This window comes from Protopterus annectens, chromosome 12.part0 (genome assembly GCF_019279795.1).
Source record: "Protopterus annectens isolate FY-2018-M chromosome 12.part0, PAN1.0, whole genome shotgun sequence".
Classification (NCBI taxonomy): domain Eukaryota; kingdom Metazoa; phylum Chordata; order Ceratodontiformes; family Protopteridae; genus Protopterus; species Protopterus annectens.
Genome location: NC_056746.1, coordinates 1,181,671,377 through 1,181,684,249, shown reverse-complemented (window position 1 = coordinate 1,181,684,249; position 12,873 = coordinate 1,181,671,377). Strand labels below are relative to the sequence as shown.

The 12,873-nt window shown below is 41.2% G+C and overlaps 1 protein-coding gene across 2 annotated transcripts in view; it reads left to right on the top strand.

The window, feature by feature from the left end:
* RPN2 (ribophorin II) overlaps window positions 1-12,873 on the top strand; it is a gene marked incomplete in the record, with an annotated part of 690,715 nt that overhangs the window by 307,148 nt on the left and 370,694 nt on the right. For both annotated transcript variants that reach the window (XM_044090218.1, XM_044090217.1), the window contains 1 exon segment: window positions 5,954-6,068. In XM_044090218.1, the coding sequence (XP_043946153.1) occupies window positions 5,954-6,068 (115 nt within the window).

Genomic DNA, 12,873 nt, shown 5'->3' with positions numbered 1-12,873 from the left:
ATGTTTCAGTGCCTAATTTGAGTTTTGCACTACAGTATCTTACTGAATTATTGGACAAGGGTTTGTCATTCTCTTCTGTGAAGGTTCATGCTGCAGCCATTTCTGCTCACTATGCTTGTGACCCTCCTTTTGAACCTGCAGCTACGTCTGAACTGAAGTTTTTGTCCTGGAACACTGCTTTTTTGTTGGCCATTACTTCTGCTAGGAGGGTATCTGAATTGCAGGCACTCATGGCAGTTGAACCCTTTTTGATATTTCATAAGGATAGAGTTTCCTTGCGGACTAACCCTACTTTTATGCCTAAAGTGGTTTCTAATGTGGCCTTGAACCAGTCTATTCATTTGCCTACGTTTTATGCTGATCCCCAAAATAAAGGGGAAAAAGTCTTGCATTCTTTGGATATCCATAGGCAGTTACGTTACTATTTGAACAGAACTAAGGAGTTCAGACAGACTCGACAGTTATTTGTTTCCTTTGCCTTGAATTCACAAGGGAAAGCTGTTTCAAAGCAGACTATTTCAAAGTGGATTGGTCATTGTATTGCTTTTTGTTATTCTCATCATGGGAAGGATGTTCCTGCTGGGATCAGACCTCATTCTACTAGGGCTACTGCCACTTCTATTGCTTTTCTAAGGGGTGTAGCTACTAAGGATATTTTGGAGGCAGCTACTTGGAGTTCAGTACACACTTTTACTAAGCATTACCATCTCCCTCTTTATTCCAAGTCCAGGGCTGGGTTTGCCACTGCTGTTTTGCAGGGCATGTTAGCAGCTCCTAATGCTTTGTAGTTTGCCAGCCTCCCTTTTCCTTTGCTTTGGGATTCTACCCACAGGTTATGACTGCAGCAATGTGAGACGAAGAACATAGTACAGTTTTGTACCTACCATAAATGTAGATGTTCGAGGATCCACATTGCTGCAGTCCAATTACCCCTCCCTCCTTCCCCTCTATAGTTGTGGTTCCTGGGGTTCTTTTTGGGGATACTCTTTTTTCCACACTGATGGTTGTTGGGCTTTTACTACTTTAGTTTTGGCCTTCATTTTTAGGCCTTCTGACATCTGGGGCAAGAAAGACTGAGGATATGGTGTCGGTCATGCGCTTAAGTACTACAACGTACTGACGTCGGCTCTAGGCGACAATGACCGACGCCAGCCTAGCTCTTTGGTATTCGGGCCGACCGAGGACAGCGGACTACCCACAGGTTATGACTGCAGCAATGTGGATCCTCGAACATCTACATTTATGGTAGGTACAAAACTGTACTTTCTATGATGTGTGGTACATCATACTCCAGCATATCTTGTAGATTATTTGGAATTCCAGATTTCCAGGATTCTGTCAAAATTGCATCTTTCCGTGTATACAGACATCCACACTATATTTGACATTAGACATTAGTCAAGTATTTTAAAGTATTCAGTTGTTCTACTTGTATGGTGTTGTCTGTACCAAATATAATACAGTCAAACAAGTCTTGCTCTTTTTAAGAGTACTTTTAAAAAGGAATGCCAAGATGAGTAAACCTTATTTGGCTGAAACATGGAACTGCTGAGTACTAATTGGTTGAAAAAAACACCCCTACACATGCGCACAGGCATATACAGTGTGCTCTTCAGGAATGTATGTTACTTGTTAGGGTTACCACCTTTTCAAATGTCCAGAGAGACCTTTTTTGTGGAAAAGTGGGGTTTTGCAGGACAAGCCATACCCATAGCCAGTGCATAGTACAGAACTTAGATTTTTTTGTCAAAATAAAAGATTTGTCTTGTAGCATTTGAGTAGTTTATGCAGTTTCATATACCAAATAATTGTAATGAGCAACTACTTTTTTTTGTAAAATCTCAGCACAATTGACCTTTTTATTTTTTTTTTCCGTAGGGCACAACTGCCAAAGAGGGTCTGTCCTCAAAGAGGGACAGATGGCAACCATATTGTTCATTGTTTATGAAAGTTTAAGGAATCTGTTAAATAAAGCAGTTTCACACAACCATAGATGTGGTAGTTTTTTTGTCTCTACAACAAGAGATTTTGGCAAAATAAATTTTACTTAATTTGCATGTTTAGAGAGTTCTCTTAGGGGAAGAAAGTCTGCTTTATACCCAGTTCTGATTGTGTCCTAGTAATAAATGTTTCTTTTTGTAGTTAAATTTATATTTAATTGTATGTTTTGGTACATTATTATTCTAGTTTTTGTATTTGTTCCTTTTCCAAGTTATAGACATTTGCACATTTGAGTAGCTGATGCGTAATATAGGCAACAAGCATAGATTTTTTTCTACAACATGGTAGCAAGTAGTCTTCTTCTTCTCTTTCGGCTGCTCCTGTTAGGGGGTCACCACAGCGGATCATCTGTTTCCATTTCTTCCTGTCCTCTGCATATTGCTGTGTCACGCCAACCGCCTGCATGTCCTCTCTCACAACTTCCATAAACCTTATCTTAGGCCTTCCTCTTTTCCTCTTACCTGGCAGCTTCATCCTTGGCATCCTTTTCCCAATAAATGCATCACCCCTCCTCAGCACATGCCCAAACCAACGCAATCTTACCTCTCTGACTTTGTCTCCAAACCGTCCAACCTGAGCTGACCCTCTAATATACCGATTCCTAATCCTGTCCATCCTTGTCACACCCAGTGCAAATCTTAACATCTTTAACTCTGCCACTTCCAGCTCTGACTCCTACCTTTTTGTCAGTGCCACCGTCTCCAACCCATACAACATAGCTGGTCTCACTACTCTCTTGTAGACCTGCCCTTTCACTCTTACTGGTACCCGTCTGTCACAAATCACTCCTGACACTCTTCTCCACCCATTCCACCCTGCCTGTACTCTCTTCTTCACCTGTCTTCCACACTCACCATTACTCTGAACTGTTGATCCCAAGTACTTAAACTCATCCATCTTCCACAAATCTACTCCCTGCATCCTCCCCATTCCTCTATCCTCCCTCCCATTCACACACACATATTCTGTCTTAGTCCTGCTAACCTTCATTCCTCCCCTCTCTAGAGCATATCTCCACTTCTCCAGGGTCTCCTCAACCTGGTCCCTACTCTCTCACTACAGATCACAATGTCATCTGCAAACATCATAGTCCATGGGGCCTCCTGTGTGATCTCGTCTGTCAACCTGTCCATCACCATTACAAATAAGAAAGGGCTCAGAGCTGATCCTTGATGTAATTCCACCTCCACCTTAAACGGATCTGTCATTCCCACTGCAGACTTCACCACTGTCACACTACCTCTTACATATCCTGTACCACTCTTACATACGTCTGCCACTCATGACTTCCTCATATAATACCACAACTCCTCTCTAGGCACCCTATCATATGCTTTCTCCAAGTCCTCAAAGACACAATGCGACTCCTTCTGACCTTTCCTATATTTCTCCATCAGCAGTCTCAGAGCAAACATCGCATCTGTAGTGCTCTTTCCTGGCATGAAACCATACTGCTGATCACTAAACCATACTGCTGATCACTAATCTTCACCTCCCTTCTTACATAGCTTCCACTACTCTTTCCCATAATTTCAAGCTGTGACTGATCAGTTTTATCCCTCTGTAGTTACTACCTTATTCTTAAAAATAGGTACCAAAACACACAACATGGTAGCAAATAACATTTGGAAATATAAATCAGTTTCTCAAAATGAACATGAACACAAGACTACCAGATCAAAATTTATTCCCTACCTCAAGCAAGTTGACAGCATACCCTGATAGCCTCAGAGAATGCCTTCTTAAACACAGTAATTTTCATTTGTGCAGTTTTGTTTTGGAATGTACTCCATATGCAGTGTTCTGCAGTGAGTGCATCCAAAATTAGAATGCAAAAAGTTGCATTCTGCATTTATTTATTTATTTTTAATTTGTGTTTTTACTGCAGTATATTCTTGTCTTCAGTTGTCATTTATGAAATGTAAATTTCTTGCTAATTCTATGACGTGAGGATGCCTGTGTTTATGTACTTTGTTACTGTTTTCTTTTCTACATGGTGATCCCAGAGTTTTAGAGCACTTTAGTATGTAATAGGTTCTTGTGATTTCCTTTGTTATTAATAACATAACATTGCTGTCACAATAAAATGTAGTTTTATGGTGAAATCATTTTTTGGTTAACAAGTTTTTGAGAATCTTTCCAGCAGGAGATTTTGTTTTCATAGTTTTTCCTCATTTCAAAATGTTGCACACAGCCTTAAGAAGCACACGGTAACTTCCCACAACTACCTCTAATTCCTGTATAGCTTAGGCCTACCCTGTTTTTCTTGTTATGATTTTTTTTTTTCAAATTTCATCTCTGAATTTTTTTTCCCAGATAAATACGTGAACCACAGTTGTCATTGTAAAATTAACATACAGCATTTCACAACTTTGTAGGGCCAGAGATATGAAAGAAAACATGCACATATATATGACTTAAACTAACAGTGGCTTAAAGATCATGTCTAAAGGCAAGAAGCAACCTTTGTTTTTTTTTTGCGAAAAACAAAAGTAGTTGCACATCATTTTCTAAATAAAATCATTTTAAAAATTTCTTCAGAATGTTCAAGTCTGAAAGTACACAGCCGTATTTACGCTATTAATATTTATGGGAGGGCAGGAGGTGTTTGAGTCTCTTTGGGTGTCCAGCTGTAGTTATGCTGGGTTAGCGTGGGTAACTGTGTGTATTAGTTTTGTAGCTGCCAAACTGGCAATTGCATAACTAATATACAATTACTTACCTACACTAACCCAGCATATTTAGAGTTGGACACCCAAAGTTATTTAAGTGCCTTCTGCCCTTCCCATTAATATTAATGCCTTAAGTACAGGTGTGTACTTCTAGACCTCGGTGTTCAGAAGCAAACTTTAAATGCAGTTATTTTTTTAAATGCAGTAAAAGTAAACTTTTATTTTCACACAGAACTGTGTTCACGTACATCACATGCATAAAGATGCATGTGAACACTTTTACTTGAAAAGGAAAGTTTGTTTCACGTGTTTAAACTTCATCTTTAATATAGAAAAGCAGAGGAGTGTAAGTGAAAGACATCCCCAACAAGCAGAATAGTCTCTTAAACCATTGCAAGTCATCCACTAGTAGTATTTTTTTTATGTGGCTTTTGTTCCAGTGTTTGCTGACCAAAGCACTTCCCTTCCCTGTCAGACATGGCCCATTTGTTCAAGTCAAGAGTTTCACCTGGGATCAGGGAGAGTGCTGTGTATAGAAGAGCATTGTTTAGGCATCTGTGAGGATTCTTTATGTTGTTGCTGACATCCTGGCTTAACCCTGCCCTTTGGTGGGGGTAAGTGCTTATCACAGTGTAGATCCATAGTGCATTCCTCATAGAAGTATGTCCTTCTGAATAGCTAAATTGAAGGCCACCACTGGGTAGTAACTTGGTGAACCCATCAACTGCTCACCCGGGCAGTGCATTTGTTTTGCCTCCCCTCCTTTGTGATATTGAGAAACTGGAGCTTCTCCATTGCCAGGTCTGTCGGGCACCTGAACTTCTGACATAAATTTGGTTGCTTGAGCTGTTTTCAGGGCATTACCCCCTCTATTCCCCGGGAGCTGGCCAACTATATTGATACTGTAAGGCTGGGACCTAGCAATGGGAAACATGATGTTCTTCCTGCTGTCCCAGGGTGTGTACTGTGGGGTTAAGTCATGGAAGACAGCTGGCAGCTAAATGTTTTGGTGGTTTCTGCTTGAGTTAATATGGGGCTGAAGTTTAAAATAAAGTTTATGTAAATTTGGAAGATTGGAGTGGTCTGTTTAGAAAATGAAAGTAGTATAGTGTCTGCCTCTGTCTATTTGTATAGGAGGCTGGTGCTGCATTTCATCTTGTATGTCAGAGTCACTTCAAAGACTTCTGTGATTTTTATCTGAAGTTCATACTTTCATAGTTCCCTGTCTGCATGTGGGCTATTGTATTATTATTAAAAGGTGTGCATATTTTTTTCTGCAGGGTGAACTTTCCTTCAAAGGCCAAGGGAACCTTCACAGCAGATAGCCACCAAAACTTTGCATTGTTTTTCCAGTTGGTGGACGTGAATACAGGAGCTCAGCTCACACCCCATCAGGTCTGTAGATTTTGTTTCATTCATTAATCCTTGTCATTTTTTAATAGCTCTTTGGCACATAAAAATTATTTTGCAATTGTGGAAAGACTTAAATTGATTTTTGGTATGTGTATTAAATCTGGAGCCCAAGTACAGCCGTAACTTATTTCTATCTGTTAGGTGTGTTGAAGCTTCATTTTAAGGTAGATTCTGGGAATAAGTAAATCACAACTTCTTTAATTTTTATTTTTCACTTTGTTTCTCTTCAGAACTCCTACTTTAAAATGTTGTCAGGGACTCATGGCTGCACTGTATAGCTGCTTTCATTTAATTTTACACCTAACCTTTCCCAGGTAGAGGGGAGGGTGTTCTGCTTTTAATACTGTAGCCTAGTACCAGCTAAACAATTCTGAATTAATTCTTCTCTGATGCACTTTACTTTGTGGTTATAATGGCTTATTGTGCTGTCTTGCCCACAGTTCTGTGTATGCAGTTATACATGATCTATAGGTAAATGAGAGGGTGTCAGTAGATGTCATGTTCTTTACGTTTTTGCTTTTCTCCTCTTTTGTGCAAGATCTGAGGAGGATACGTCCTAGGGGAAGGGGGGGGGGGAGTTGAGGGTGTTCCTTCCCACATGGTACACTACCAGGAGTGCTTTCTCCTTGGGAAGAAAAAAAAAATTAGAAGTCCACTTAAAATGGGTTCAGCAGGTTGTTTTCATAGAATGGCACTCATTGAAGGAGATGTGACTCTAATAGCAGAATTATTTTTGGGAACATCAATGTGTCAAAGTGTAGTTAATACAGACTGGACATGTGCCATGGTACATGCAAATAGTGTGGTTATGTTGTCTTTTGTAGCTGGCAGTGTTACAGAAATCAGTGCCACAAAAGTATTGTTTCATTCTGAGATGCTGTTTCTTAAACTGTAAGAGCCTGAGCTTATTTTCAGAGTCTCACCAGTGTTAAAAGCAGTTGTATTGTCCTTTGGCAGACGTCACCAGCTGTCTTTCCTGTGCGACCCACACTTGCACTGTTCTTTCGAATTTTATCTCCTTCTGTAACATTCATTGCTCTAGATATCAGAATGAAGGTGTAATGTCAGTCTGTGTGACACACAGATGAAGCCATGACTGCAGTTTTGATTTGACAAGTGACCTTATTTGCAGGCGAAAATGGTTTTGAGGGGATGGCAGTGAAGTCACCACTGCCTGCTTCGCCTGCCTTGTGGGGAGGGCAGTGATTACAAATATTAAAAGGCACTCTTTCTTATCCAGATCAGGGTGCAGGACCTTGTGCAAGGACTGAGCATATAGTCCTTACTGAACAGCATGTGGTATTGTAGGTAAAGTCTGCATATGCATGGAAGCACATGTCGAAGGGCAGGCATTGCAGGGTGTATGTCAGCTGCTGAAAGGACCAGGTGATGATAGGGTTAAAAAAACTGTGATGGCTGCCTGCATGTTGGCCTCCTGTAACCTCCTGCCACCCTTTTGGAACAGAGGGGCCAGTCGCCAGTAGAGTCATGAGAGGGCTGATTGTTGGTAGACAGTGAGGTGAAAAAACTGATTTAAAAAAAATGAAGGTGTAATGTTTCTTTGCAGCTATGTAGTCAGGCAATTCCTTGAAGGGTAAAGCATTCCTCTGTTCAGGCCTGCCAGTAATCATTTCATTTAACATTGTTTTAGTCATAAGTTGTGTTCACAACAGTTTAATTTCCTGTAATCATGTATTTTTCTTTCTTAATCTGTTTTCTAAAAGGGAAAGAAGCTTTCATTGTAGAAGTTATTGTGATTGCCCTTTATGTTCTGTACAGCATGAATTCTTAAAAGGTACTAGTCTGTTAAGTTTTTCTAGATTTTAGTTCCTTGTTTCCAAATGGGTTTTTGCTGGGTGTTTTGAGTTTACTCTCCCTTCCCAAAAAAATGTTGCTAGGTGAATTGGTGTCTCAACATATTAGCCAGGCATGCAGTGTGTGACCAAGTATGATTGCTTGCCCAGTGATGGGCTTTCAGCCTGTGGAGGATTAATTCTGTGGCACTTCCATGCAACCCTTGAAACCCTGTTTAGGATAAATTGAGTAGTGGACAGTGAATGCTGTATATATGTGTACATGTGGCTGTAGTTCCCCTTATTTTGCCCATTATGTGCTTAGTTGTCCCATTACATGTAACCTTATTGCTAGAGGTGGGGTGAGGATGACAGCTGGTTGGGATGGAACTTGAAGCTTTTATATATAATTGTAAGGATTTTTTCTTTTTGTTTTGTCCACCCTGTCACTTGTGTGTGACTGCAGATTCCCCTTCTGACTACATGCAGACACTGCTGCATACGTATTTCATTCACCTTAGAGCTGCTTCTTCTTCTTCTTCTTTCGGCTTTTTCCCGGTTAGGGGTCGCCAAGCGGATCACCGTCCGCTCATGATTGGCAGTGGAGTTTTACAGTGTCGAATTGCCAGCCCGGCGCCCAACCTTCCACAGAAGGCACACACATGCACACACTCACACCTAGGGCCAATTTAGTGTGTCCAATCCACCTACAGCATGTCTTTGGGATGTGGGAGGAAAACGGAGCACCCGGAGGAAACCCATGCGACCACAGGGAGGACATGCAGACTCCGCACAGAAGGCACCCCAGCTGAGGATCGAACCGGAGAACCTCTTGCTGTGAGGCAGCAATGCTAACCGCTGCACCACCGTGGCCGCCCTTTATTCACCTTAGAGCAACTGTCACATTTCATGTAATTATTGCCTAACTTGTTGACTCCTGGCCCCTGCCTTATGCTAGGAAGCAGGGATGCAGCAGTGAAACCTACATCCTCTTCCCAAGAGTATAAAGATGAATTCTAGAGCACTTCTTCTTTTCTGGTTTAGGTGTATTACTTAAACCTAGATCACTTGTGGGACAGAAAGAAACCCAGTAGTCTGAGTCATCGTGGTTGTTTGTCAAGGGTTTTTCATTTAAAATTAGCATTCCCTCCTTACCATTTCAGCTGTTTTTCTGTGTAGGTCCTGCAGTTATTTATTTTAGTGCCATTCACAGTTTGTGTGCTGCACTAGAGTGTGCCTAACCCTTGAGCCTGTCATTTCTTTCCTATCATTCACACATTTCAGATCCTTGGCCTGATGTTAGTCATTGAAATGTTCCCAAGTTGGATGACTGAAGCACACCAAACCTTCTTTGTGGTCATATTGCCACTGAATTATGAGCAAAGACCTGTACAGTCACTGTTTTTGCTGTTTGGGAGAGGAGTTTGGCATGATGCAGTGCCATCTAGTCTGCCTCATCACCTAAAGATCCTGGAGCATGATAGTAATTGAAAGTGTTCAGTGCATGAATTTGCTGACAGGTCCTGCAGACACTCCCATGACATTGCTGGAGCAGCATTAAAGGCCACTTATTTGGAGGCCAGACAGTGGAGGCAGAGTCTTAGAGGCAAGTCTTTTCTTTTCCTTGATATGGCTTCTCATTCTGTATGTTTGGTGGCCTCCACACCAACAAGTGAAGGCTCAGGTTCACTTCTGTTTTAGCTGATGATGACAGCTTAGGAGAGCTGCACCTCTGGTAGCTACCTCCCTGGTTAAATGGCTTACATTTGTTTGTAACTTGCCTGAGCCCAGAGAGTGCCCTGCCCACAGCATGTGGTAGGAGTTCTTGGAATAAAAGACTGCTCTCTCTCTAAACATTTCTCTGCATCCAGCAGTGCTCAGTAACACAGAATGAGAATGATCCCAACAAAATGTCCTATGCCAGGGTCCACTGTTCTGGATTCTTTGTTAGCATGGCCTGATGCCAACTCTAGCATCAGTTAGTTTCTAAAGCCCCCTGCACGACCATTGGCATGATTGCTCTTGTGAGACAACGCTGTCTTTCTGTTGCTTGCCAATTGTTTGCTCAATCCTGTGCAGATCAGCCATGTGTGAGAGTATCCTCTCTGGAGCTGTTTGGTGATGGGGAATCCCCCTCCCTGTTTTGTCTTTTGGTAAGAGTCAGAAGACCCATATTTCATATCTGAAACAAATAATGAGTCCGCCTCTCCCTGTAGATACTGTCAAATGACCCCCACTGTGTAGAAATCTCAAGGGAAGTCCACTGTGTATTGCTCTGGAGCACCTCCCCCTCCCAAAAAAAATGTGTGTTTAAAAAAAAAAAAAAAAAAAAAAAATTTGGGCAAGGAGGAAGAGCAGCACTGGATCCCATTCCTCATCACAGACGCACCTGTCTGTGTGCACATAAACCACTCGCACGCCTGCGGAGATGCACACAAAGTAACGATAAACACACAAGTTTTTACATCACAAGGGCACTTTTCAAATGCTTAAAGACAACTATATCCAGTGGTGTTTTATAAGCAGAGCTGTATCTGGCTGTTTTGGCGTAAAATGACACTCTGATCTGGCGCTCCTTGATGCTGGGCTGAGAATAAAAAAAGTGAGCTCTCCGATGTGACACACTTTTTGTTAAAATAGAATGGGGGAGCATCAGGTCCTAACACCCTCATGCTGTACCTGAGGACAAAAAAGTCCAATCTGGCTCTCCTTTTCCTTTTTTTTTTTTTTTTCCCTTAAGGAGGAACATCAGGTCCTGGCACCCTCATGCTGTACTGCTTGCCCTCATGTTTTTGTGAGGAACAATAATTGGAGGATGGGGGATGATCTACAGATAGTGCCCCTAATACCTTGAGCCCGGGGTGGCTGTCCCCTCCACCCACCCCTGTGCTTCTGTTAGAAGTTGTTAAAGCATGTGATATGTAAACATTTTCTGTTGGTTTCTTTGTTTTCGTGCAGTTTTTAACCCGTCGGTCCACTCATCTGTTGGCACAATGACATTTTATTAATAGTATAACAAGAGTATGTGGTTATATCCAAGTGTTATCTTTGATGGTCTGTAACTGCATCTACTGTTATTGTTATTATTTGTGGAGTTGTGTGTCCCATGTTGGTTTTGCTTATACTTCATAGAATGGCAGTGATGTGGAGCTGGGAGTTTTGTTTTTGTTTGTTTTGAACTGCAGTTGCAGTTTGACTGAAAAGTATTTCCTAGAAAAAAAATGCTGCAAATGTGGAGTGGCAGCAGTGTTTCAGTTAACGTTGTGTTACAGTCAGTGTTCACCATTTTTCTGATGATGTGCAACTGTAACGAGGCTATGTTGACACAGAAGGTCTTTTCACCCTGCAAAAAAATGCTAGTTATGTTGCTTATTATAATTATTATTTAATGTTTGTTGCTGTCTTGTATTTTTGTTGCTTTTAGGTGTCCTGCATTTGATGTAGCAGGCTGCAGTATTCCTGCTATATATTTTTTCAAACATTTATCTTCGATTCTTGTTAATGTGCCACATGCATGAGATTTCTGCTGTACTGTATTACTTTTCTAGGTGTATTGTTTATGATTCCCTAATGGCCTTTATTCTGGCTGACAAAGTCTAGTAGGACTAATCCCCTTAGCTGGTTATGGTAATAAATAAATGGATTACTATTCCATTTACTGAACTTCTGTATTTCTAGGTTAGAGTTGAGAGCTGTAGGCTTAGACATGCAAGTTTTTACTGTATTAAACAGTTGCATCCTGGGGATCATGCTTTTGAGTTACCGCTGTGTACATAGTCCACTTGGACAAGTGACACTGTTTAGGGATTGTACATAGCTATGACTAGGGATGGGTGATTTTGGATTTAGGGAGTAGTAGGTCTGTGTTGGTATGTCTGTGTTGGAGAAGAATAAAGCATAGCAACTTTATAAAAATGACATTGTCGTTTACACACCAGTACATCTTGGGAGGGTTGCTTGTCATAATTGCAAGTAATTAAACCTGATACTTTCTTTTTTCTCCAAGCTTCAATTACTTGTAGCTTCAGCTAGAACAACAAAAAAAAAGTTAATGCTTCAGGTTGTCGAAACCACTTGGAAAGTATTTTGCATGGGCACCCCTTCTGCCATTCTGCCATCCTTGTGTGGAAGGATTTGCCCACCCTCCACCCTAAAAGTAACTCTGTGGCTACTTGGCCACAAAGAAAGGCCTGATTGAGGTTAAATCACTGTCACCATGCAAATAATACACAAGACAGATGCCTCCTCAGTCCCATGGATGGGAATGTTTCTGTATGCTTTGCGCAGGTTTCTCCTAAAGATCTAGAACAACTCCAAAGATGATGATGACCCCATTTAGGCTCAGGCTACAGAGGTCCTCTCTTTTAAAGTTGGCCAGGAGCAAATACCATAAGCTTTCGCACAGACCGGATTTACTTACATAAGACAGGGTTGTTTTGATACATCCCAGATTGACAACACTTCAGTTAACTTTTATTTTCTGAGGAAACGTAGCAGGTTATAAAGGAAGCTAAAAAACTGCTACTAGGAGCTCTTACACATTTAAATAGTAAGTGATTTTGTAGTTGATCCTGTTTTAAGAACAAGGACCCATGTTAAGCCTAGATGCTTGTTCTTCTTGCTTTTTACTTGTGAGAGGAGTTCTCATTTAGCCTTTCATACTCTTCTGTTAAGATTAATCTTTTGACCGTTTCTGCTTGACTGCCCTTGGACCCCAGTCTTCTACCTGTCCTCAAGTTGAGCAGTTCTTGAAAAGAGTTTTATATTTCTGTCCACCTAGAAAACCGGTGACTTCAACCTGGGAGATCATACCTTTGAGCTTGAAAAACTAGCACCACTTCAGTTTGAACCAACTCATCAGACCGGTTTGAGGTTATTGACATGGAAAAGTGTGATGTCCCAACAGAAATCAGTGTTGCAGTATTCCTGACTTATTGGTTGGCACCACTGAAATCCATCCAGGGTGCCACTGCTTTACCTTCCCAAGGTCGTAC